The sequence below is a fragment of the Falco biarmicus genome, chromosome 4 (assembly GCF_023638135.1).
Source record: "Falco biarmicus isolate bFalBia1 chromosome 4, bFalBia1.pri, whole genome shotgun sequence".
Classification (NCBI taxonomy): Eukaryota; Metazoa; Chordata; class Aves; order Falconiformes; family Falconidae; genus Falco; species Falco biarmicus.
The window spans coordinates 32994675-33022029 of record NC_079291.1 but is presented as its reverse complement, the minus strand read 5'-3'; the positions used below and the strand labels follow the sequence as shown (position 1 = coordinate 33022029).

The 27355-nt window shown below is 35.3% G+C and overlaps 1 protein-coding gene across 1 annotated transcript in view; it reads left to right on the top strand.

Annotated features, from left to right (window-relative positions):
* PHF14 (PHD finger protein 14) overlaps positions 1-27355 on the top strand; it is a 173974-nt gene that overhangs the window by 46900 nt on the left and 99719 nt on the right. Inside the window, exons 9-14 of the mRNA XM_056334178.1 lie at positions 295-565; positions 1121-1227; positions 2736-2831; positions 4391-4494; positions 5897-6028; positions 14934-15102. Of these exons, the coding sequence (XP_056190153.1) occupies positions 295-565; positions 1121-1227; positions 2736-2831; positions 4391-4494; positions 5897-6028; positions 14934-15102 (879 nt within the window). The remainder of the gene's footprint in view (positions 1-294; positions 566-1120; positions 1228-2735; positions 2832-4390; positions 4495-5896; positions 6029-14933; positions 15103-27355) is intronic.

The following is a 27355-nucleotide window of genomic DNA, read 5'->3' as shown; positions in this document are numbered from 1 at the left end:
GCAGTCATTTGTGTTACTTTCATTGGCAGGGAAACCTCATCAAGAATCCTGTGCATAGCTCCAAAACCCAGTGAAAGGATAATATTATTTGGGTATGTGTTTTGAGGTAAAATGAAATGTCTGTATCAGTAGCAGTTTCTGGAGTTGTAGAGTTCCGGAATGAAAATAGCATTGATTAGATCATGTGGTTTTTAAAATGAAAATAAAATGCTGGTATGTTCCAAAAGGATGTAACTCAATACCAATCATGAAATGTTTTCTTGTGTTTTTAATATATGGAATTCTTTGTTGCAGGCTCGAATCAATGCCAGGCTGCAGCAGTACCGTGCCAAGGCGGAGCTGGCCCGCACCACCAGGCCTCAGGCCTGGGTTCCCAGGGAGAAGCTGCCACGACCACTTACTAGCAGTGCCTCAGCCATACGTAAGCTTATGCGCAAAGCCGAATTAATGGGAATTAGTACAGACATTTTTCCGGTGGATACTTCAGATACTAGTTCCAGTGTTGATGGAAGAAGAAAACATAAACAACCAGCTCTCACTGCTGATTTTGTGAATTACTATCTTGGTAAGGATGAAAACTGCGTATTTTTCTCAACGAAGAATCATAACTTTGCTGTATTTGTACTGTGCTAATTCATTGGCTTGTTTATTTTACTTGTATTTCATTGTTATTAATAGATAAATATGAGTGATGGCTTCATTTTAGGTCAGGTATATTATTGCTTGGTATCTCTGTTTACACAGAAAGTTAGTTACATGTTAGAAAAGAAGAAAATCTGTCAAATATAAACAGGAGGCTTAACTTTGCTAAGAAGGGAGTGGAAGTTTAGGTACCTTTTTGGTATCAGATTTTTTTCTTATGTTTTCCTCCATTTCTATGTGGAATTGTGTGACTTTGGGACTGTTTGCCAGTGGCTGATCAAAGCTCACCATTTAAATAACTACTATTTGTGCAGCAAAATGTAAATGTCTTGACTGTTCATTCTACTTAGTCTGTGTAATCAACCTACAGGCTGTAGTTTTGTTGTTGTTTTGTTGTTTATTGCTTCTGTTTTTTTCAGTGCATAAAACTTGAGAATATATCCAAGGATTGGAAATAATGCAGTTTTCTTTTAAATAGAGAGAAATATGCGCATGATTCAAATCCAGGAGAATATGGCTGAACAGAAGAATATCAAGGATAAATTAGAAAATGAGCAAGAAAAGCTTCATGTGGAGTATAATAAGGTGAAGAAAAAGGGATAATAAGCTGTTCAACTGTTTTAATATTGCTACTGTTAACCTCGATGGCTTTTTTCTTTCCAAACAAAATGACTTGGAAAGAAAGTCACAAACTATTCTTTCTTTAAAAGTAACATTTTAAAAATACATTTCTTCTTTTAAAAATATTCTATGGTCTGCAGCCCCCCACACAAATAGAATTTACATCTAAAGTGTCATATGTTGGCTAGGCACAAGTTCTTTAACTGACCTCACCACAAGCTGCAGTAACAAATGGCACATGAACAGACAGGTCCCTCATGAACGAACTGTGTCTTAAGGCCCTTCTGTTTTTCATTCTTTATATGCATTTAATTTGAGACTTTGAGACAACAGATTTTGTCACCACACCAATCACCCCTTATTTTGCTTTGCTTTGCTTGTGTGTAGTTCTAGGTTCTTTTTAGACTTGCTTGGTTCTCTGGAACCCTACTTGATAATTGGGAATGTAGGGTTGTCAGGAGTGTTGACAAGACTTTTTATTTATGTTAATTCCAACTCCACTTGTGTTCATCCTAGATTTAATGATTTGGCTAATTTTTCAGGCTGAAATAGTGAGTATTCACACATCCATAGTGTCCCTTGCTGGTTTTGTTTGAGCTTAGGGAATTTGAGGCCCACAAATGATGGCATTGTTCCCCCAAATGCTTAATTTTTTTTTTTTTTATTAACTCATTGTCATGGTTAAAAAATAATTTTAATTCCATTTTGATTCCATTTTTACTAAATATTATTTATTTTTATTTTTATTTTTAAATATTTTAAAATGCAACATAGGAATTCTGTATTTTTTGTGATGGATGACGTGCTGCAATTATTGCTGAATTCAGCAACCTGTCATGTTGTTGTTAGTGGTGACAGAAAATAGGGTTGCTACTAATTCTGGGGGTGTGTTGAGAACACATGGAAATGAAGCAACAGGTCCTTGTGAACTGCCCAAACATGGTACAGGAGAAGGAGATTTGACTTTTAACCAAATTAATAGGTTGTATAAGCTGGTGTTAACCAGCAGTTCTTCTAGGAGAATAAAACCTTTTTTTCTGTGTACCTTCTTTAACAAATTGTATCTCTTTCTATGAGAGTGATTGAGTAAGTGTTCTTAGGTATTGCAATATAGAGCTTTAATTCATTTATATGGTTACTTGTTACAATCTTACTGCTTAAGTAACACAAGGATAACACGAGGAAGATGTTGCTGTATTTTATTTTCCTTTCTAATTAACTGCATGAAACCTTATTTTCAATCTGAAACACCTCAGATCTTTACAAAACAGGTGGCTGCCCATGTTTTCATCAGGTCTGTTAAACTGTGATTGCACTTGTCTCAGCTATACTGACATGAGTTCCATTGTTTTTTTTTAATCCCACAATAAATAACATAGTCTAGATAGGTAAGAGGTTGAATGAATTTTATTAAATAAATGGATTTTCATTCCTGGCCTTATTTTTTTTCTTTTTCTTTCTTACTTTTTCAGCTTTGTGAGTCCTTGGAAGAGCTACAAAATATGAATGGAAAACTGCGAAGTGAAGGGCAAGGCATTTGGACTCTGCTGGGTAGAATCATTGGACAGGTTGGTTATTTTTTCCCCTCCAGTTCTTCATAGGCAGGCCTGGTTTTCCAATAATAGGCCTTTTTCTTTCTGTCTGTCACTTCTATGGCTGAATAAATTGATTTGATCAGACCCAGGCTTTACTCTGGGGATGTTTCCTGGTTGAAATACCTAGATTTCTGCAAACCACCTACTGGGAACCTGTAACTTTAATTTTGTTGTTGTAAAAGTGATCTTGTTTGCAGAATTCTTTCATTTGATATAACTGATTGACCTGTCATTTGTGATGAACCTTAACGTGAAGCATGAGTTAATCCCACCATTTTTGTCTCCGCATTTTTTTTTAGTTACTGTAGGCTTCAAATGATATGGTGACTCTTTATGGCTTTTCTAAGGTATAAACCTTTAAAACTGCAGTATGTATGGGATGGCTTTTAACTGGACAGAGCAGAATATTTTGGTCAAATGAATAAAAATATCTAGGAGAGGAGAAGATTTGGATTACTTCCTGTTGCCAGCAATTATCTTTGTTCTCAGTGAAACACACAGGGAAAAGAGAAGTGTAGAGTCTTGTAGTTTCTGATATATTTTTTTATGTCAAACATATTAAATGGCAGTGGACATCTCAGATGTCAGAGCGATATTGAAATGAATTCCAATGGTGATTTTAAGGAAGATTGAATAAACTGTTCATTGTGAAATGCAGACATAAAATTAGGTCACAATTTTGCCAGGCACTTTCATACTGCTGAGTTAGCTGTTCAGAAAATGAAACTTACCCTTTCTTTATGCAGTAGTGGTTCTTAAAGTATGCTAGCTTTTTCCAGTTCTGTTTGTCTGCCTATCTTTTCAACTTGTGAAGAAGTATTCTTACATAAGTTAGCTCTTGAATGAATGATATTTTTTTCCCTCCTTTTTAAGATGTCTTTTAGTAAGTATTCACAAATATATTTCCTGGTGCAAATGTTACTAAATTAGAAAGAAAAGAAGCAATAAAAGTTGAGTAGAATACATTTACACAGCTTGCATGACATTTTTTTTCCAGTTGGTTGAACAGATGCAGGCCCACGGGGCTGCTGAGAAATGACTTTGATAGATGGTTGCTGTCTGAGAAGCTAGCATGCTGCAGATTAGTAGAAACCCAAAGAGAATCTTGTCTGCTTTGTGGAGGGCTTGGTCCAATAAGATAATTTTTCTAATTAACCTATCGAGCACCAGTGTAGCCAGAATGTGGGGGAAAAGAAACTGCCTTAGATTCTTCTGTCAGTTTTGTGAATTTGCCTTTGCTTGTTTCAGCTGCCTAGACAAATGCATTCTTGTATTTGAAGCTTGAAGAAAAAATTTAAAAGCTTGTATTTAAATGTGGTTTCTATTTATTAAAATTAAAAAAAGAGTATATTATTTTGTTTTACAAAATCATACTGGGATAAACTTCAGTAGTTGGTCGTGCCTGTAAAATAGCTAGCCAAGTAATTTCCCACTCATAATTTGAGTCTTGTTCTTCATGCACTGAGATTGGAGTGGTATTCTTTATAAAAGTCTCAAGACTCATGTGTACTGCATTTGTTCAAATCCAATAGAAATTGAACATACCAGCAATTTTACGTGCTCCTAAGGAAAGGAAACCAAGTAAAAAGGAAGGAGGAACACAAAAGACATCTACACTTCCAGCTGTACTTTATAGGCAAGTAATGAAGTCTTGACAGAATAGATACAATATATAGTAAGTTACAGTTTCACAAAAGTGTTAAGAGAAAATTGTTTGCTTTAGTTTTGATTAACAAAATACTTGTGTAGTCAATTCGTCATCTTAGCACCTGTCACTAAGGGCTGGGTATTTTTGCTAATTTGAAGGCAGTGGTTTAAGGATAAAGGTGACTCTATGGCTGAAATAGAAGGGTCCTTTGTTTCTGTAATGTGAAAGTTTTTAACTGACCACCTTGTCTTTTGAATGCAATTATCTGTGTTCATGGTTTTGCAAACAGTGCTGCTGCTCTTTAGTCACAGTGGCTGGGTGCATAAAAGACTTCTTATGTAAGAATTTTTACTTTGAGCTGATGGGTTGTCAAATGCTTTGGGATATCTTGTGTTTTAAATATCCCTACTTCTATTTCTATCAGTTCCCAATAAAATAAAATGTATTCCACCTTTTGCCTCTTGTATAAGTTGTGAAGCTACTGACCGGGTTTTAACTAAGCTTAATAGTGGAACATATACTACGGTCCCAGAGTATGACTGTGCAAATTACACAGACAGTCTTGGATCTTTTTTTCTTGCCACCAGCTGAGAAGTGGCATGGTCTGTTGCTTATCTACCGAATAGAAGCCAGGCCTCCAGCTATAGCAAGTGGGCAGTATCTTGTCCAGCTAGCAAGCTAAATGAAGAAGTTTCGTTACATAAGTAAAAGTTAATTCTAGTGGTGTGAGGGGTGGAAAGCTCGAGCACACGGCAATGGGTTGAGGATTTGGCAATTTGCAAGTATACATGAACAAATTATAGGATTAATGCTTTTTACTAGTTCTGTTTCATTCAAACCCAGTAATTTAATTCCTCCCGTTTTATAATGGAATCAATGGACATCTGATCTTTTTGAAATGACTAAAATTTCAATTCCAGTAAAAAAATAGTAATAAAACAGACATTTAATTTCTTATGAGTTGATACCTTGCCCAATGTAATAGCAGCACAGACTTATTTCAAGGAGCTTGCATTATTAAAGTAAGCATATGATTGTTAAGACTGATGATAGCAGCATAATTTTCTATTTAAGCATTTGGATGGCACACATGGTGTTTTTCCTATTTGCCACTGGTAAATTTTGTTGAAGTATCAAGTGATTACTTAATGCTTAGAAGTTCTCAAAATACTAGGTTGAAAGCCATTTTATTTTTAAGTTAACTATATTAGGTGTCTTTTATGCTGTACTGTATACAAGTAAAAACTCCGTAAAAATAATTATGCATTTAAATGATGCATTCAAATTGAAGTTGCCACATGTTGGTATTGAAACTGGGAAATGTGCTGGGATGTGTCATTTATTATTTATAATTGTAATTATAATGCTTTTTTGCTACCCACATTAAAAGTTGTGGAATTTGCAAGAAGAACCATGATCAACATCTACTGCTACTGTGTGATACATGTAAACTCCATTATCATCTTGGTTGTCTGGATCCACCTCTTACAAGGATGCCGAGGAAGACCAAAAACAGTTACTGGTAAGAATGCTGTTGATGTGTTGTCTTGTGCTATCCCTGTACTTAAAGTACAACATAAACATGAATAGACTTGCACATTCTCAGTGTTTCAGAAATTGTTATAACACAATCTGAACTGAGTCATTTTATTTCCAGGTTATTACTAGTGATATTTCACAGTTAAAAAAAGAGTTGTGAAGATTTTCTCATTATTAGCCACTGTGTAGAAATAGATTATAGCTTTAATTTTCTTATCTTTTGAGTTCATTTGTGATTATTAATGCTGCTAGATAATAGGCTGCCTTCAGGAAATGGAAAGCTTGGTCTTTTCTTTCTCATAGGGCCTAGTTGTGCAACTCTGTGTCCACATTTTTAGGAAAATACTTGTAAATACTTCAAAATAAACTTATAAGTAGTAGGTCAGTTTTTCGTGATACAGGAAGTCAGTTGGGTTTACTTCTGTCTTATTACTCAAATCTGCAATGGCAGAAGCATATGCATTACTGTATTAATTGCAGTTACATTTCCAAGGATTAAAAGTCTTTTTGTGCCAGTGGAATAAAACAAAAGCTAAGTGGAACAATGAAGAACTGATAATGTGGTAAAGGTGCTGATTTCCAAACTGTCATAAAATGAGTGTGTCACTGTGTTGTGTTAAAATTCTGCATGTTTCCAAACTGCTCTGAACTATGTTAGAAGCAGTTATTCAGAAGCAGGTTTCATTGCACAAGAGGTTAGTGTATAGCACCTCCAGGAATCATTATCACCTTGTCTGAACATTAACTTACCAAATCAGAATAGTATAAAGCTTTTTTTATCTGAGAAATCTTGGTTTCTATTTTTATTCATATGTCTCTTAATATTTTTTTATTATTTTTTAACAAATTCCATAAAACATTTAGTTAGGTCATCTTTTTGGGTAGTTTTGATGTTTGTGAGAAGAGCACGATGGCCAGTATGAAATGAGATGTCTCTGTTTTTTAGTATCTTAAAATGACAAAACCTGGATTTACCCAAGTAAATTCAGTTAGTAGAGATTTCCTTTAAAAGCTGAAAATCTCAGAAAGGTTTTTCACCATCACTAATATTTTTCTGAACTTAATTTTGCTTTAATTATTTAATGTAGTCCATAATTTTTGGCTTTTCATTATTTCAAAGGCATTCTGAGCTCTTTGGTCAAATTTATGAAGTAATGATGTTACATGGAAGCATTTTTTTTTTTTTTTAATTTTTTGGTAGCTTCTGCATTTGCACAGGAGGATCTTGATTTTTGTTCTGCTTTTAAAACAAGTTGAAAAGGCTCACTAAAGCCATCCATCCAAAAGTTGTAAGACTACAGTTCTCAGCAGGTGTTAAAGGCAGAATACGTCAGGTTAGGTGGTAAAACACTTTCATTGCAAAGCTGTAACTTATCTTTGTTGAGAATTTAATGCTTCAATTATATCTCAGATCACATGCTTAGCTTTTACTTCTGATTATCTAAGGCATATTCTGGAGTGTAAGATTATAGCAGACAAATTGAGCTGTATTGATTGCATTCTTTTCATCATTGAACGTGCCTTTATGTATTCTTTTGGGATCAGTACAGAGCATATAGAATGGACTCTCAATCCAAGTTAGAGTTCTGTGGGTTTCCCCCCTTCCTCCCGCTCTTTTCATTACAATTTTAATCTTTTGATTAAGCTATGAAGAAAAGTGTATTTTATTTTTTTTTATGTGGGGCCCATGTACTCTTAAGATACTTGTATAGGATATAGTGGGAATGCAAAAAGATAAAAGTAAGAAAATGGGTAAATGGGTATAGGTGTGAAATTCCTTCAACCGTTAGGCAGGTTGAAAGACTTCAACTAAAATGGTGAAAAATGTTGATTTTAGTCCTCTTAAAATAGTAAGCAGGAAACAGTTAAAAGTAATTGTTTCTTAGTTTTTACTTTGTATTTTATTATCACTGCTAATCATTTACACATAATTGCTAACTTGAGCCTTTACAAAATGTTTGATGATTAGTCATACACTTTATCAACATACATTTATTTAAATATTGGGTGGGTAGTTTAGCATGAGTTTATTCCATATGTTTCATATTTTATGCTGTGTTTGAGGATGCCAAATGATTCAGCTTATGTGTGTGATGCTATGTAGTTAATAGTTACAGTTTTTCTCCATTTCATGATCAGCATTTAATATAAATTTAAATTACAGTATAGAAAAAAAGATTTTGAAATCATTTAACTAAATCCACTATTACATGTAATGGTAAGAAAAAATATATTTAATATTTAAAAGTTAATATGTTAAAGAAAGCACAAATTATAATTAGTTATCTCAGTGTTTATAAAAGGAAGTAATGATTTTAGTCTTAATGAAGTCATAGGAAGAGTTTAGACCCAGTGAGCACTCGTGTCTCACAGCTTATTAGAAACTGGTTTCTAGCACTTTACAATAAGAATTCCCCTCATTCAGAAGCCTGACAGATTTCTCCAAAGTAACATTTATACATCTTGAATATTATAGAAAGAAATTGTTTGTAACATAGCAAATTAAAAGCTTGTTCTCATTTCAAATGGATTTATTTCTAGGGGAAGGGCATAATAACTATTTTAATAAAACATGAAAGCATTGATTACTATCTGTTTTACTGTGGTACTTTCACAGTAGACCAGCGGTTCTAATCATAAAGTATAATGCTGTGGCATACTTCTATTTAAAAAGCTGAAATTGTTCAGTTTCTTAGAAAACCTGTTGATTAAACACTAGAGTATTGTTCTGATTCACATGTTATCATAAAATTAAGTCTTGTAATTCTCTCTGACAACTTGTATGCTCTTATGCTCCTGCCCATTCTGGGTGGACTGCAAACTGTGTATTTTCCTGGTAGAGAATGATCTGAACTGATACAAAAACAGTGTACAAGTGCTGACAGACAATGCAATGAATCAAAATCAGATTGTGAAATACTGACATTTTCATTAAGAAAATAACTTGGCAGCTACCAACAGGGACTAGCTCTTTCTATTGAAATGAGATTGCTGAAAAACAGTGATAACTTCTGGTAGCATACGAAATGCTGGGGACTGAGATGAACCAAACAGGGACGAACAGTTATATTAGACTCGGGTATTTTTAATTTTGTTCTGGAAGGCCAAGTTCTTTAGTGGTAACACTGCTGTGGGGACTATTTGCCACAGTGCAGAATGAGCTGTGGAGTTCCTGACCACTAGTCCCATGGACACTCATTCAGTATCTGGACATTCATTCACATTCCTGACCCTACTCATTCAGTACTGGTCCAGCATGTTTTGATTCTTTTTTTCATCCTGAGTCATTGGGTAAAGATGTAAAATTATTAATTTATGTAAGTGTAAGTGCAATATAATATTGCATATAACATACACATTTTAATATATTTGTCACTTGTCCTAACTGAAGGATGTTTGGGTCATTACAGATGGCAAATTTTCAGTACCTTTGGTGTCTGAAAGATGCTCGTTGAAAATCTTTGACAAACTATTTTTGGTTTATACGTACTGTCTTTTATCTCCAGAATAAGAACAGTCCTCTTTCCCCCCCGCCCCCTCCCCCCTCCCCCTTCCAGTACACCATTCTACATGTGTGATTAATTCAAATTACCAGAGCCTTGGTGTCTTAAAGTTATAGGTCCGTGTTTCTCAAGTTCAAAGTGGTTTAATTATTTGTAAATATTGCAATAAGTGATTTATCACAGAATACGTCTACAAGACCTGTTTCCTCTTAAATAAAAGCAAGCCAAACTCTTAAGTAATAACTGTATAGTTTTTCTTTTTAAACACTGAGGACAGAGCGGTTTTCTGGAAGCACTGTAGTAGTGTTCACTCAGCACAGAAGATGTAAATCTACTCTTTTCACAGTAAGCTCTGTGTGCAGAGGGTGCTGGTTTCTTCGATCCTTCCAGCATAATGCCCAGTTGTGATTATGAAAACTGTCTTGTTCAGACAGAGTCCTTTGTATTTTCATCACGCAAGCCACTCTGAAACTATGTACCATAACACAGTTAAGGCAGTCTAATTCACGTGATAATTGAAAAAAACATCAATTTTTTCCTAATTTTTGTGGTCTTACTTTTTCAATAAAATAGTTTCATGTTTTTATCTGGTTTTCTGTCTCATATAGCAAAGACGTTGTTGGCTTTGTTATTTAAATTGCAAAACCAAAAGCAGAATCATGTTAAGTTTACCAGTGTGTTGGCTTTGAGGCCTGTTTGTGAGATCTTTAACTTGGTGGCTTTCATTTATAAAAGAATGGTGTTCAGTGTTTCTTCAGCTTTTCTCATCATCATCTCACAAGTGTCCATGTGCCAGGCACATCAGTTCAGTGCATTTAGATTTTTTTTTAAGTGTAAAGCTGCGGCATAAGGAAGCATCATAATGTCATAATTTCTACTATTTTTTTTAAAGTAACAGGGTTTTCTCTTTGCAGTTCTCATTGCTGCTTTACCAAGAAAACGGCCCATGTCCAAACTATCCCTCCCCTCCTTGTTTTCTCAGTGATTCAGATGTTCACTTTTTCACTTCGTAAATTAATGTAAATTAAATTAAATGGCTCATGGCATCAGTTTCTAAAACTTCATGAACAGAAACCCCTCTTTGGTCTTTGAGTGCTTACTAAAGCCCTGAAGTAAAGCCCCGTTATAGGTTCACATGTTTCTTGAAGCTGCCCATGCTCAAAAATATATTCACCACCAGGTAATGCAGAGACACGCATGATGCAGTTACACAAAGCCAGTGTTTCAGTATTAGCCTAGACCATTCATAATTTTTGAAAATTAATAATGTGTGTTCCTTTTCATTTGATGTTCTTGTCTTTTGCTAGTGATTTGAGAAGATCCATTTACTTTGTGAGATGGGAAGGGATCCCTGATGTCATTGATTCTTGTACCAAGTCAGATTGAAAACACCACAAAACGGTGCAGCTTCTGTTCTTCTGTAGGTTTTTAGCACTTAATCAGAGACTTTCTGTATACTGAAAGGTTTCAGGTCATCACTGAGATTTCTTGATGGATCAAACATTGCCAGTAATTTTTAGCAGTAGGCGTATTATTGCCTACTAGTGATTTTCTCTGTCTAGATTAGGCAAGTCCAGACTAAAAGCAAAACAAAACCTGTGTACAGAAGTTGAATCTTTGGCACCATTTCTCTTGTTAATTTGTTTGTTCTGTGTGGCAATACTTGCTAATTTGAGGGTAGTCAAAGACTGTTGGAATAGTTGGAAAGGTGACCTGTAGTGGTAGGTTGTCTATTCACTGATTGTACTTGAAGAAGTGAAAATAAATGAGCATGACTTCAGTGTAGCCAAAAGGAAGGGCAGCCATTTAGCTGCTTTCTATGAATATATTGGGAATAAACAGCAGAATGGGAAAAGAGTTCTTTAAAATTCAAGAACCACTGTAAGAAGAGCTCAAAGTTAGGTGACTGTTTCCAAGTCAGAGGAGTTTGTGTCTTTAAAAGCTTTTCTGCGGGCCCCATGGAAGCTAAGAACCAAACTACTTTATAGTTGAAACTTGCCTGCTATATAATAGGGTAGAGAAGATGTGGTTGCCTGTCATAGTAGAGGCTATTCCAGTAAATCAAGAGGTTGCTTGTAAGTACATGTTTCTAACTTCACTTTTTCCCCCTCATCTTTTGGTGTATTTATGAAGTTTTGTTTTGCAATTCACACACACACCTACACACCACCCATACTATGGTTTTGCAGCTTACTTTTTGTCTATCGTGCTCTTTTCTCATTTTGATTGCTGTGAGACTTGCATCACCTGTTTCAGAGCAAGCTTGGTCATAAAAGTGGAGTTTCAGGAACTTGCATGCAGTACCTCATCTGTTGGTGGAGGTGTTTCGTGTCTTTCTCACTAACATCAAAGTTTAAATACTTCATTGATTTATATTTAAATAGGGCCCTAATAAAACTACAGTACTTTACTGATCTACATAGTTATTTTCTGTACAACTGTCTGAACTTATGTAGCAGAAAAACAGTATCTTTCCCTTTTAAAATCACAGAGCTAAAGAACGGGAATGATTTAAATCAGGTGCAGGGTCATAGATCTGCAAGACCTGGGTTCCCAACTCCAAATACTACTGTAAAATCATACTACTATTTTTTTGTCTTATACAAACTTCAGGTTTTTAATGCAGCTCTTCAGTTGTCAAATGCTTATTTTTTTTAAATTTATACATAGTACTTATTTTTACCATAATAACAGGGAAGATAATCTTTTTGAAAAAAATGCTCATCACAATATTTTTGAACACTTTCATAGCTATTGTTTACATCTGCATAAGCAGATCTTACTAAGTGCTTTCATTTGTGTTTTCCATTACATAAATTAATGGCGTGACTGGTGCTGCACTATTATGGAGGGCTGTGCTCTCTGATGCTTACCAAACAGGAAATCTTAGAGATTTGAGTTGGAGAACTTGAAGAAAATGTATCGTATAAAAGTAAAGAACACCAAGTAACCTTTAGCTAAGCAGACACATAAAATTTTGAGGGAATGCTGTTATCTCTGAAGCTTCTCTCTGCTGTTACATCATTGGAAATACTTTCTCCATAAAATCTTACAATGATATTAGTTTGGTCTGTGAGCCTTAGTTTATTTATGTAAGTGCATGTGTATACATACTTGGGTGTGTATATGCACATACATTTATGTAAACATAGAACTTTAGCCTGGAGAAGAGAAGACTCAGAGAGGATCTTAGCAATGTACACAAGTATCTTAAGAGTGAGTGTCAAAGGCGGGGGGGGGGGGAGGGGCGGGTAGGGCAGGCTCTTTTCAGTAGTGACAGATAACAGGACAAGGGGCAACAGGCACAAACTGCAACATGAGAAGTTCTGTCTGAGTATGAGGAAGAACTTCTTTACTTTGAAGGTGACCGAGCACTGGAATAGGCTGCCCAGAGAGGTTGTGGAGTCTCCTTTTCTGGAGACATTCAGAACCTGCCTGGATGTGATCTTGTGCAACCTGCTCTAGAAGAACCTGCTTTAGCAGGGGGTTGGACGAGATGGTCTCCAGAGGTCCCTTCCAACCCTGACCAACCTGTGATTCTGTAACTGTAAAAAGTAGCATGATGTGAAAGTTATTATACCTTCTATTTTTCTATTGGTTTTATATTCTAATGTCCTAAAGAGGTCTAGAAATGTTAACAGGTACTGTGTCTGTGGTGAACTGAGGTTTGTAAAGAGGAGGAAAAATAGAGTATGACGCACCTGTATGCTGCCCCAAAATTGTTTGCAAAGTATAAAACCAGTATAAAATTACTTTCTTGTGTTTAGGCTACTAATAAAAGTCTTCATATGAGGGAGGAGAGACACTGTTATCTTTCCTGCAATCTACCCTGTAGTACTCCTGCTTTTCTAGACCAGCAAATAGCACTAGCATGTCCTGTTACCTGTGCCTCAAGTGCTTCAGAGATAAAAAGTGATTAATCTTCATAACATTATAATGTAGCCACAATTACCTTAATTTTACATGTGGAAAAATTGAAGGAGAAAGGTGTTGACTTAGCCAAGGTTACACTGATAAATTACACAGAGCAGGATTAGGTCCCCTCTATTTTGACTTGGTAGCCACTGCTCTGTCTAGTGGACTGTCATGACTGCTGTTGTCTTTGGCTATAACTGGGAGAGGTCTGACATTATACTACTAAGATTAGTTTAAAAGAATTAGAAAACATGGAAGGTTGATGGAGTTGATACTGTGTTAGCCATTACTGAAGTTCATAGGAGAAAAACTGTTCCTGTTGAACATGTACCTTTGAAGAAATAAGCTCAGACATAACATACATAACTGACTTGTGTTTTTGTTTAGATACAGGATGGGTATGCCTTCTCGTCACAAGCATGTATTAACATTTAACTTCAAATAATTAAAGATGTATTTTGGTTTTCTCCTTAAAAAGCAAATTTACTTCTTTTTAATGTGTGTATTCCTGTTAATGCCAATTAATAGCAGAACATAATGTTGATTTTTTTTTTTTTTAGTTAGTATTATAAATACATACATATAAAAAGAACGTGTTTAATATGAGAACAGCATTGAATTGGATTTTGAAAAGATTTATTGTTTTTTCAATTGGAAGTGTAGTGTGAGAAGGAATTTACAAAATGGCTCTTATCAGTGGGTATAATTTTTAAATTTTCATTAACATATTTTTAGTTGACATCTGCATTTATGACTTTGCATAAGATGTATATTTTCTGCGAATAAGAATGAAACTTGATGAATTCCCATCTTGTTAATTCTGTCATGAAGCTTGTTAATAGCATTACCTTAGCATCTGTTCACTTTTGAAGTTGATTGTGATTTTGTACTTTTCCAAAAAATCAATAGGTGTTTTTTTCAACTTGGTGTTCAAAGTTTGTTAACTTTCCAGCTTTCGTATCATTAATTGTCTCTTAACTGTTTTCAGATTTAAAGCCTACTGCCTTAGAAAATACATATTAAAATTAATTTTCGTAACAGATAAGTCTTCTAAATCCCTGCCACTAAAGAGTGCTCTCACCAGAATGAATTCAGCAGCTTGTCATTGTAAAGATTAAACAGCAGCAGCAGTTACAATGATGAATAGATTACAGATCAGTGGACACCATTAAAAAAGGGGGTATGGTAGGATGCAAATGGTAAAATAGGCTGCATTTTTCTTGAAGATTAAATCCTACTTTCAAAATCTTTGTTTTTAAAGTTTGAATACTATCAGGAAAAAATCCAACAGTAAGAACGCCTTGCATGTTTTTTGCTTAGTTGCTTAAAATTAGATACATTTAATGTACTTCTTTAGGTGTCCATTTGGTTTGTTGACTTCTGAATTTATTTTAAACTCAAACACTTCAATACATTTCTTTTTCTGCTTTTGTGACTGCAGTATTAAATAGAAAATCTTCCACTTTGCAGGCAGTGCTCAGAGTGTGACCAGGCAGGTAGCAGTGACATGGAGGCTGATATTGCCATGGAAACCTTGCCAGATGGTACCAAAAGATCGAGAAGGCAGATTAAGGAACCAGTGAAATTTGTTCCTCAGGATGTGCCACCAGAACCGAAGAAAATTCCAATCAGAAACACGGTAAATGATGGTTGAGTTGTTGCTATGCAGCTCCTATTCATAATAATTTTAAGATTACTTATGTTTTGGATATTCTGAATTGTGGGATTTCAGTTTGATTGATGATCTGGGTTTTTTTTATGAATTCCCATTCCTCTGGTTAATACTTTATTACTTGTGTTAAATATGTAGTTTAGCTAAAGCAAAAAGCTGGGAAACACAGTACTGAACTGAAGAGCTGTACAAGCTTTTCCTTTTGCCTGCTTCACAAAGTCCTCTGTTAATTGCAGAAAAAGCGAAAATTAAGTTTGCACTTAAACTTAGTCTTTGCAGAATTTCTTCACCTTAATAGTAAGGACACTGTTCTTGTATGCTGATTTAAATGTATTGATATGCAAATTACAGCTATAAAGTAATTAGTCACTTCCTTATGTACAGACAACTTACTGACCTACTGCACATTTTGTGGCTATCACAAGACCCTGTTATTTCAGTCTGTTTAGCTTCCTAGTATGTATGTATGTATGTATGATTTCTTAAACTTTCCTTCTGGGTAGTTTTTAGAGAATAGTAGCAAAAGCTCTTGCTTTCTGTACTGATGAAATATATTTAGCATCTTTCTTTCGTTTGAAAGTAGAATTTCTTTATTAATCACTGTGCTCTAATCCTTAAAATTTTGCTCTCCTACTTGCTCATAAAACAAGGTTTTTCATGTGTGATATGTCACATCACCTGTAAACTGTACATAAAAGTATCAAAGGGCTTTTAGGTCCAGTTTGGGGAATGAGTAGTGTTCCCATCACCCTTTGGACATGAGTAGTAATTATATATGAATTAGTGCTTAATCTTCCAATATACTACTTAGTATTGGGACATACTTAAACCCTTTTATGTTAGACATACTTAATCTCTCATGCAGCACAACTTCATTTTCCTCTCAGAGCTTTCCAGAATTTTTATGCTTCTACTAGCAAATACCATATTTAACTCTTCTGACTATGCTTGTATGAGTAAGCAAGTATATTCCTGACCTAACCTTAAATGTTTGCTTAAATTACATTTCAGTACATTTGGACTGTTTGGGCCACAGCTTTGATTTACCTAATGGCTTCCTTTTCCTGGTCTATGACTAAGAAGAACTTTAAGAATGACTCAAGCCAAACTGATGAATGTAGCTCAAACTGTTAAGTGTCAGTAATCCAAAATTAAATTTTGTGGATAATAGAGAAGCTTTCTGTAGAAGAGAAACTGGTTTTCCTTTCTTTTTCTCATTGAGGGAAGGTTCCCTTCTTCCCTATGTGTAAGAACACATGGGTTGTTACAGCTGTGTGGGTGGGTTGAACTGACTGTTGTCAGGCTGTTCTTCACACAGAAAGAACTTACCTGCTATTCCTGTTTACTGAACCCTTTGCATCTCCCCTTTTTCTTCTTTCTCTCTCTTCCTTCTTTTTATACCTAATGTAGTGGTGTTAGGGTGTGGGGATTAATGATTATGGGACTAAAGAGAACTAAAAGTATTGCAGGAAAGACATTCATACTAATGAAAGACAGAAGAGCGATATAAGGCATTGGTAGAGAAATCTGTAGAAAGACAAGATTCATTTGTTTGGGGTCCCATGTAATAACTGCTAAGCTTCTGTGCTGAATGGAGAGAAGTCTGATTGCTCTGAAGTGTTCCCCTCACGCTGTGACACTGTGATGTGCTACACTGGTGCTACATTGGTGATTCGGCACTTCCTTTGTTAGAAAGTATATCAACACACATTGTGGTATGTAATATGTAAAATTAAATTTACTTTGAGTGGACTTAGTATGTTGACACAGTACAGCATTGCACTAGAAAAATTACTGCTACCAGTCTCAGAAAGGCTTTGTTCTTCTGCTTGAATTTTTAGGCTGTCTTTCGGTTCTCTCCAGTTCTCTGCTTTTTGACAGCATACAGATTTGTAAGATAACATCTTTGCTGCGCTGTGGTCAGGGCTTCTCTGTCAAGTTAGCTCCACTCTTCTAGCCTTGCCATAGCTGACAGGTTGTTAGTTGGTTCTTTATTTACTTATTTCCTACTGCCTTCTACTTAACTGTGGAAGAGAAGGTTCATAACCTTGATACTTGCTGGACTTCTTTCTCTGAACTAGGTTGAATTCCTTCATTTCAACTCTTTCATGATCTTGGTGCACTTAGGCTGTATACAAAATGAAGATGATAACCTCTAGAAGACTTTATAATAGATACTTTCTGGCAGTATGGGACTCCACTCACCTTTGCTATGAACACAGGAAAGTTGTTGTTAGTTTGTGTTGCTTGTTTGTTTTGGTTTGGGTTTTTTTAGGAAGAGATTACTTTTTTATTCATTAGGTCTGGGGCTGTCTGTATATTTGAGGGGGAAAAAAATTACCTTTGAAAAACTTCTCATATGAAGCCGAGTCTGACTACACAGAGAACATCTATGTGGTGCATTTCAGTGATGACCAGATACTTGTTCTGTCCTGTGTCCTCACTTCTCAAATCCTTTAAAATAGTTTAAAATAAAGAAGCAAAAATGAGTAACTTGAAAATACACTTACTTCACAGTCATCTCTTCTCAGTGTAGTTCGTGTCTCTGGGTATGTTTTATTTAATCTCGGGTTTTTTGGGAAAGAATTGGCAAGCCTGCTTGGCTAGTAGTGTGTAATCAGCCTTGCTTACAGTTACAATCAACAAGTACAATTATAAGACTGTTGAATTGTATATCTGTTGCACTTAAGGGAATTTCCATTTGTTTTGCATAAATTTATCTTGAATTGATATAATTGAAAGAAGGTTCTTTTGCCACACACCTAAAAGAGCAGAATGCATCTTGTGTACGATGAAGACTAAAAGATTCGTTTTAAGTATTCATAATTTTACCATTCTTTCTCATCCAGTCTAATTATGGATGTGTACTTAAGTCCATTTATTTATTTATTTATTTGTTTGGTTTTGTTTTTCTTCAAGGGGCCTGAATTCATTGATGATGCGGATTTTCTTTTCCAGGAATACATTGATTTTTAATGAGAACAGTGGTGATTTTTTTTTCTACTTTAAACGTAACCTTACAATTTCCTTTTGTATTACATTATTGCAAGAAATAATAGCTAATTTTAACTTCTGCAGCCCATACTTCTTTTTCTCCTTCATTTTCTTAGTGAACTTAACAGTTCTTTTCAGGTTTTTCTCGTCTTAAGTTTCTCAGGTACTTAGCCTTACACCTGTGTTTGGATACTGTTAGCAGAGATTTAGAGTAGGATGCTTTGTATTATTTTGAATGAGGGGCCTTTTATTCATATCTTCTGTCTGCTTGTGCAAAAAGCTTGGCTCAACTAGTTACTGGCTGGGAAGAGCTGTGAGGAATATTCATTTTCCAGCTTATTGAGAGGAGGGTGAGAGTGTTTAATGAAAACTCAGGTTTTCTTCATGGTTCTGCATTGTCAAAATCTTAATTCAATCTAATCTTATGTCAGAACAGTGATGGCCAGAGACCTGTGACAACTGGAGTACATTAGTGTTCATGCCTTCTGTGTGGTATTGGAGACTCAGTTTCCTTCTGTAATTTGGTGGTGTGAGAGTAGTAAGACTGAAGCAGGTTATTCAGAGTCAGGACAGTGCTTCTCCCTTGCACAGTTTTCTACGTTAATTGTGTGTCAGGGCAGTATTTTGCATCCTAATGCTGTATAAGCTTTTTTTAAATAACCCTGTGAGTGCTTTGTAGTGTTTGCCTCTCTTAGCTTTCACATACTTCAGAGGATATTTATATCAAGAAGAGCAGCTGTTGAAAAGAAAATTGAAGGACAAAGACAAAGTCCAGCCATTTGGACTGAATTGTTTTGGAGAGAGCACCTATCATATTGTACATGAAAATGTAACTAGAGTTTACAAGAAGACCTTTCCTGATTTTAAACTTCCTGAGAAAGATGATATAAGAATATACCTAAATAAACATACCAGAATTCTACTTTGAGTCAGGGTCTATACAAATTATAAATGAGTGTAAGTAGATAAGACATTAGGCCTTTATACTTCAATCTGTTGTATAAGGACTGTTATTTGTGGGCAGAATTTAATTCATTGTTTATGCTTATACATTTCAAGCCATATATAGGAAATTTTAAACAGTTTTTGAATGAATTTCAGTGCATAACTCTTTAAACTAGCTTTACTTAAAATCTAATCTTTATAATTACAATTTCATACTTGTATGAGCTTCAAAAATCATTTTTTCTGCTGCTAGTTAATTTCAGAGAAATTAATTGCTAATGATTAGCTAACAGAAATCAGTAGCTAATCTGTGTAAACCAGATGCCTATAAACATTTATTTTTATATTTGATGGTGCTGTTAACATTTGCTTTTCAGAACTGTACATTTTTTTCACATTGGATATTTTTATTTTAAAGATTAAAAGTGTACAATAGTTTATTTGAAAATAATCTTTGAAGAGATACGAATAGTACTTTATAGCAGCAAGTTGAGGAATAAATGTTTTCATCTACTCAGCTGTGTGTTCAGTTTTTTAGAGCCTTAATGAGATGATCCATATTTACAAAAAACAGCTTTTAATAACAACTTCATTTGCTATCCTTGAGTAAATGAACACACAGGTTATTGTTTATTTAAGATGTTATTGCTAAAATAATTTTGTTAGTCTGGTGCCGTATTTTTGCAAAGGAAGTGTTCTTTTATCCCTTGAAAAAAAATAATTCTCTTAGGTACATTTCAGTGAATTTCTTTACTTTAAAATTTCATGGAGTATACTTTACCTACTGTATGTACTGTCATTTGAAAGTGTAATGGAGTTTCTGTAAGAAATGTCGCATACATGCACATCATCTAAGCAGTATTGCACAGTTGGTGGGGCTAGCTGTGTGCTGCAAGAGGTGGTAGGGGATGCTTTTTCATGTAGTTCTGGCATATCCTTTGAGGTTAAATAGTGTGTGTTATTAAATACCATCCTCCAACAAAAATGCTGTCAGATTTTGGTACTCTTAATGAGTATATTAGAGGGTGCTATCCATTTTTACGGAGAAGGAAGTATCTTCCCAGTGTTGTAAAAGTGAAAAAGGCTTTTTGTAAGGGCATTTTGGGAAGCGAATAGTTTGTTGAGGCATTTAAATAAGGCATTCAGATCATCTGTTACCAAACTTACTTTTGTTACCTAAAACCTGAAAATCTGATAGCTTTTTTCCTATAATTAGATTGTATAAAATTCACATAAAGAGATAGCGGTTTTTCTGTTGAGCAGTAAAAAGTCTGTGTTTTGGGGAAAGCATTATTAGCCAACACTATGCTGTTATTTCTTTGGAACATGGAAGAAAACAATCTGTGCTTGAGGGGTTATAGGCTAAGTAGATTAGTTTTAAATAATAATAATAATAAAAAAATACTGGCAGGGCATCTACAAACTGTTCTTAGCACACAGAGTTGTTGTGTATACTGCTTTTGTTTTACAAATAAATATTGTTATTTAGAATAGATTATTATTTCATGCTTTTGTTTCAAATAGGAAAAGATAGCAAAGGAGTGATTATTTGTTTTTATTACCAGTATATTAAAAGATAAACAGGGTTGTTACCTTGTAATACTAAGTGTTTCCAGCAAAGTGGTTTCCAGGCATCTATTGTGTAACTTAATCATGTGATGTCATAGATAGAATTTTTGAGTAAAAGATGCCTACAGGATGAAAACAGAACAACAGTTCCAATTTGAGTGTAAGTATCAGTGCTTCATTAAAAAAGCAAATAATTTTCAAGCATTTATCTATACTTATCAGTCATAATTTTAATGAACATTGCCAATGATTGGTCATTTAAATATGACTTCTAAATAAATACCTGGATAAATTCTTCTAAATGACTTCTAAATAAGTACCTTCTACATAAGTACCTTTAAAATGATTCTAAAGCAACTAATAGTAGTGCTTTAGACATATTCAACTTAAAAGAAATTGCTGTCATCTGAACATTAATGCTCTAGAAAAAAATAATTTGGAGTTGCTCAGCTTTCTGAAACTTAAGGTTTTCATTATAAAGAACATTGTAAAATGTTCCCCCCCATCACTGAATGTAAAAGCTCAACTGAGTTTATGACATGTCAATACAAACATAAAAGCTAGATCTGTCAGCTTGCCTGATTGCCCAAATACATGGATACATGATAATATATGACTCTTTTCTTTTGACCTGAGGTCAAATTTAGAAAGTAAGATAAATTGATAAGCATCACTTCCACAATGCTTGAAGTGAATGGAGTATAGCAGAGTTTTGCGTTTTGGGTTTTGGCAATTGTTTTGATTGGTTGGTGTTCTGTTTTTTTAAGAAAGCTGGGGAAAAAAAACCTGATAGATGAAAGATCATTTCATTTTGATGTAGCAAAGGCATGAAGAGATGGACATATTCCAGATGGTATTCCAATGGTGTAAATATTGGTATCTATATAAGTAAAGGTAACTAGGTTATCTGTCACTTCTGCAAATAAATGCATTTAAGTTCAATTTTCCAGAAAGTATCACTTGTTTTAGCATTATCTGCAAACTGACTTTTTATGGCCTTTTTGCCTTCTCACTTCCGTTTCAGTTCTCCAAACCTGTGCTTTGGAGGAGGTTAGTGTTGGAAAGGATAGAAAGCAATCCTGCTAGTTCTCAAAGTCTGTTGTATGTTTCAGTCTTAGAAACAGTAGTTTCAAATTAATTGCCAGATTCAGTGATAGTGTAGCTTGACAGCAGGAATGTTGCAAAATTTTTGCTTTTCTAGAAAATAAAAGTTCTCAAGAGAATGGAAACTAAAATAAAAAAAAAAGGGGGAAATTGTAATTCTGTGTAATTAAGCTTCATGGTTGGCTTGTTTCTCTTTATAATCATATTTTGATTTACTGCTGTTTCTTTTTGTCTGGCAGTTCCCTTTTTAGTACTGCCAGCTTTCCGGAAAATTAAATAATTATTTTAGAGATATATTTTGAATAGCAGTGATAAGTACCATTTAAGATACTCACTTTGATCGGTATTGAGCAAGTGTGCCATCTGGTGTCTATAGAGCTGTCCTTTATTTAAAATAATTTTGTGCCTATGTGGTGCCATTAGTAGAATATTTTTTCTGCCTTTTAAGAAAGCAAAGCAAGTCAAAGGGAATTTTTTTCTACAACTGGGTTGATTGTAACTTCTTCATTGGCAAGGGTTGCTTATAGCATTGAACCCTTAGCAAAGATTGGGTGATGTCATGGAATAAAAATTGCTATCTTGCAAAATGGTCATGGTTTATATTTAACAGGAGAGAGATCACATTTTCTGTGCAGCTTCAACCTGTGTGTTTTTTTAGTTTGCTTCATGCATGCTCTTGATAGCAGAGTGATTTCATTAGGTCATTTTTTTGGTATTACTGGAAGTTTTCCCAATTCTGTTTTCTGAGAGTGTTCTGCTCTGCTTATGCTTCATATCAGAGTCGTCTTCTGCTCTGTAGGAATGAAATGAGTCCTTGTCATGACCTCTTTGTTTGGAATGATTCCATAGCATTCTAATTCTGATTTCTTTTATTTTTTTGTCTTCAGATTCTCATTAATGAGCATGTGTTAAAGGCTGCATGAGTGAGAGGGTTAGGGTTAGAAGGGGTTTGATATGTGTGATAGGTATCAATGAACCATAGTTTGTTAAAAGGTAAATCTGTGGAAGTATATAATTAATATTAGTGTGTCAACTATAAGGTGACAGTAAGGTAAAAATTAAAATGCCCGAAGAATTTAGGTAGAAACAGAACTAAAACATGGTTGTAATCATATACTGGCCACCTTCATTATTTTGTGTAGCTGTGTAGTTCATATAGCTACATGTCTTTCTAGAGCAGTCACCATAGCTGCGGGTCAGTCAGGGAAACAAAAATCAAGTATGTGCTATTTCAGAGAAGGAATATGAGATTTACAGATCTACAAAAGTCAGTGTCCTAAGATTTTCACATTTGGCCCTCTAATAATTACAACACAAAACAACTTCTACAGACTTTTTAAATAGAGAAATTGTCATGGTACCAATAGCTTTTTACAAGTCAATTCAAGTGTGTCTTTAATAAATCACTCTTTTTAATGTGAAATCTCTGACTAGTGTGGAATTCTTTATATGAAATTCTCAAATGAAAATTCTCACTTTCCTAATGATACCAGGTGTGTGTCGAAACTCCAGGAGCGCTTGGAGTACCGACCAAATTTCCTGTGCTCACCTTTACAAAGAAGAGTACTATTTACTTCATGGTGCCAGTACTATTAGCTGTATTGGAAACTCAGTGCTGCAAAGAAGAGCCCTATGTATATTACAGTATTGTTTCTGTGACATCCAAGAGGTGTAGAAGCACCAGCATAATAAGGATCATTTTTCCTGTCTATTAGCAGCAGCAGTACACACTATAACGTAGTGAAACCCCTGAATTTACACAGATACAAGGGCACAAGCAGGTGTGCTGGGCCTCTTTGCTGCCTCTGTGTGTCTGTGCAAACAATTAAAAGAAATTCTGACCAGTCAACATGTTAAGCAAAGGGGAAACTGGGAGTAGCAGTGCTTTCTACTGTGAAAGTTTGAAATAGTTGGCAGAATTAATATGGCTTTTTCAAATTACTGGGAATCTCTTAAGTTTGGTTAAACATCATTGTGCTATAACCCCTCAGGTTTAAATTCACTTTCTCAAGTAACTTTTTGAAGTTGCCATGCAGAAATCACTATTGGTTTTCTGAAAAAATCAAATCCAGAGCCATGCTAGTTCACTTTCTGTGGAGTGGACTTGAACTGTTGTCGCTGACCAGGGATGCTTTCTGTATTTCATATTCCCTTCCATTTCTTTGTAATACTGAAAACTCCTGGATATTGTCTTGTATAGAAGAAAAAGTTAAATAGGTGACAGCATAAATTTTTATTCTTCAGGAACACTTCAGTAAATGCTCGATATTTAACAGGAGCATATACTTGTGATGTTTGGGAATTGCTTCCCCCCTTTTTGGTCCGCTGATGAGTTCTGAATTTTGTTAGTTTTCCTTTTGTTCGATCTGACAAAGCAGAACTTCTCCAAGAGAACATTCTGCTTTCTATTGCTGTCTTTGGGTGAACTGGTTTAAGGGATGTGCCTGTGTCTTCCCAGAGGCACAGCAGTGGGGTTTGGTGACAGCCCTGGTGGGTTTGGGTCATGGAGACACCCATTCTGTTGTGTTCACCATTCTGCTTCAGGCCTGGGAACGTACGGTATCAACTTGTTGGGAGTGACGGCAAACAGGCTGTTCCCTTTGCAGCTTGCTTTGCTACTTTGTTTCCTTTGCTGTTTTGCAGTGTTTCCTTTCAGAGAGTGTAGGGTTCGTCCTGGGCTTTACCTGTCCTTCACAGGGGTCTTTTATTTGTCTCACGTACAGACTTTCTTTTCTGAGAAAATTCAGAATCTTACAGTTAATGCATTATCTAATCTTTTTCATTTTACATGGGTTTCATAGTGTTGTCCAGTCGTTTTTGAGTTGCTTATAAACAACCTGAATGTGAAATTTAAGCGTTTACTCCTAGCTTTTCCAAGTCCAAAATTGAGACTCCCACTTCAGTCTTTCTTCTCCCACAGCTGGGTTGACAGTTTGATCCCATTGCTGATCACATTGTCCCTCAATTGTTTTCATTCCATTTTGGACAGGTTTTTTAACTGTTTTGATTTTTTTTTTGTTAAGTTTCTTGAGTGCACTGCTTCCATGGGTTGGAATCACATCCCCACATCTCTACTGATTTCTTGTCCGTGTATCTTCTAAAAATGTCACCCCAAATCACTCATGAATTTGATCCACATCACATATCATTTAGTGCTTCATCATTCATTTTCCATTTCTTATGTCAATATTCTGTTTTTCAGCCATTCGTGTCCCGATTCTTTCAATACCCTAAGCTGATGGGGAAGTTCCACAACATAACAGTAGAATGCTGCACAGCACAGACACAAAACACGATGGCTGAAAGAAACCCATTTTTATCTTTCCCTTGGCTATGGAGGTGTATGCCCTAGTTCTCCTAATTTTTATTTTTTTTAATAAAATAAAGCCATTTTCTAGCTTGCTTTCTTAACTGTGTTTTATTACTTATATATATGTATATGGAAATTAGAAAATAATATATATATTGTGGAATATTTCAGTAACTTTCAGCTTAGATTGTTACAAATTAAATTAGGGGCAAGCAAATGTTGGGGTTTTTCAAACTTATCTTTCTTTTCAGGTTTGATAGCTGTTTGCCTGTCATGTCCATCACTGTTTCTCTGCAGGTAGTTATGTACTATTTTGTGTGGATTTTTAAAACATTGGAGAGACAAGAGGCAGGGTTTTTTTTTCCCGCAGATCTTGAATGCGAAGTCAGAAAGTAATGAAATAACTCAGGAGAATGGTATATGCTGTGAGAGGGTTTTCCAATTTCCACAGATTATAAGCTTTGAAGTAAAAGACCAAAAGGGACGTTGTTAATCTTCAGGCTTCATTTACCAGAGCATTACTCTTTTTCTGAGCGAGGGCATTAAAACTGCTGTGAAGGCTAAGCCTTAGTAAGATATTCTTGGAAAAGATGGCTTGCTTTCCCCACCGTGATTTCGTTGAATCAAATGGCTCAGTCCCTTTACCTGAGGAACTTCATCTTACCAAATTTTAAGTGTAATTAGAAGCCAGTTTACTGAAATGTAGAGGTGTTTTTTTCCTTCTCAAAATGTTATGCTAAAAATGACTCAGGAAGAATTTAACCTATTTTTATATTTTATTATTTTTAACTTTCCCATCGATTTTTGTTGTTAAAAAATAATTCCGTTTTAGGCTTGTGTCTTAATTTTAATTCATTGATCTTTCTTGGTCCGTTCAGATTATTTTGGGATGTATTGCTAATGAAATAAGGCACTTTATTGCTCCCTTTCATTTCCGTTCAGTGTAAGGTACGTTCTTGGTGACACTGCACCTAGATCTTTTGACTGTTTCTTTATTTCAAAAAAGAATAGCTGTTAACTTGATTTTCTGACAGAAATAAATCACACAGTTGTCTACCATTCTAGTAGCATTGCCTTTAGTAACCTGTTGCCTCGCTATTGCGGGATTTGGTAGAGATGTATGTATGCCTAAGGTAATTAAGTCCTTTATTTTTTAGAGCAACTGGATGGGAAGGATGAGTGCTGAGTGAGGAAGAGGTTTTAGTTGTGACTTAGGTTATCCACTGCGTTTGGTCTCCTGCTGTGCAGTATAGAACATACATAGTTTGGAACCTGTCCTAGAGTGTTTTCACTTTAGTTGGGGAACTTAGGGAGAGTGTGGGGGTATGGTGGGAGACATATTCTGGATGTAGTAGAGAAGGAAAGGTTAGGAAGTCATTAGAGAAGGGGAGGAATAAGAATATAATGGTATAGTCTTAGGAAATAAAATTTTACTAGTTTGGTGGGTTTCAGCATTTATTCATTTATTATTTCAGGCCGTTAATTGTAAAAGGTTATGAAATGAAAAACAGTGTCTGCTTATGTGTCATGATTACGACCTTGGCGTAAGTTTGTCTGATTTTCTGAGGTAGTTAAGGTTATATAGGGTCAGCCCTTAGCTATAGGCGTATAATTTATTTGCCAGTAGAAATCTCAAGTTGCCTGTGTAGTAACCAGAAGGTAGGTGCCTACATGGTGATTCCACTGATACTGTGGGATCCAGAGGTCAGTGGCTGGAATCTTCCTGTTAACAGCAGGGAAGTAGCCGAGCGTCTAGCACACTTACCTCTTATTTGAGTGCACACTGAATGATTCCAAAGTTGTGCAAGTGTAGAACTTAGGATGAGAGACACAACCAAAGACTTGCCAGTCATCTGTCAACGTTTAAATGTCAACATTTGAAATTTTCTTTTTTTCACAGAAACCTTTTACTTCTACATACAGAAAAAATTACAGTTATGTATTTTGAACCATATTCTGTTGTTGAGTACTGTTGGGTTTTTTTTTTTTGATCCTGTCCTGAAATTTCATCTTGTGGCAGTTGCCGTGTATGGGTTGCATCTGTCTTATCCAGATCTAGCTGTGTTTTCTTCTGGACTGAGTTCTCCATTCCAAATGGTAGATATTTTAGAGCGTATCTACCTTTTGCACTGAAACAAAAAACCTGCTGGGACAGCACTGGCATTAATGGAGATTTTGCTTGGGTGCTGTTAACATTGAGTTTTTGCTTTCCTGACTTACTGTTTGAGCACTTTGGAAATGCAGGGACAAATTTCAAAAAAGCGGTTTGCCCTGTTTTATGATACAAAGAAGTCCTAA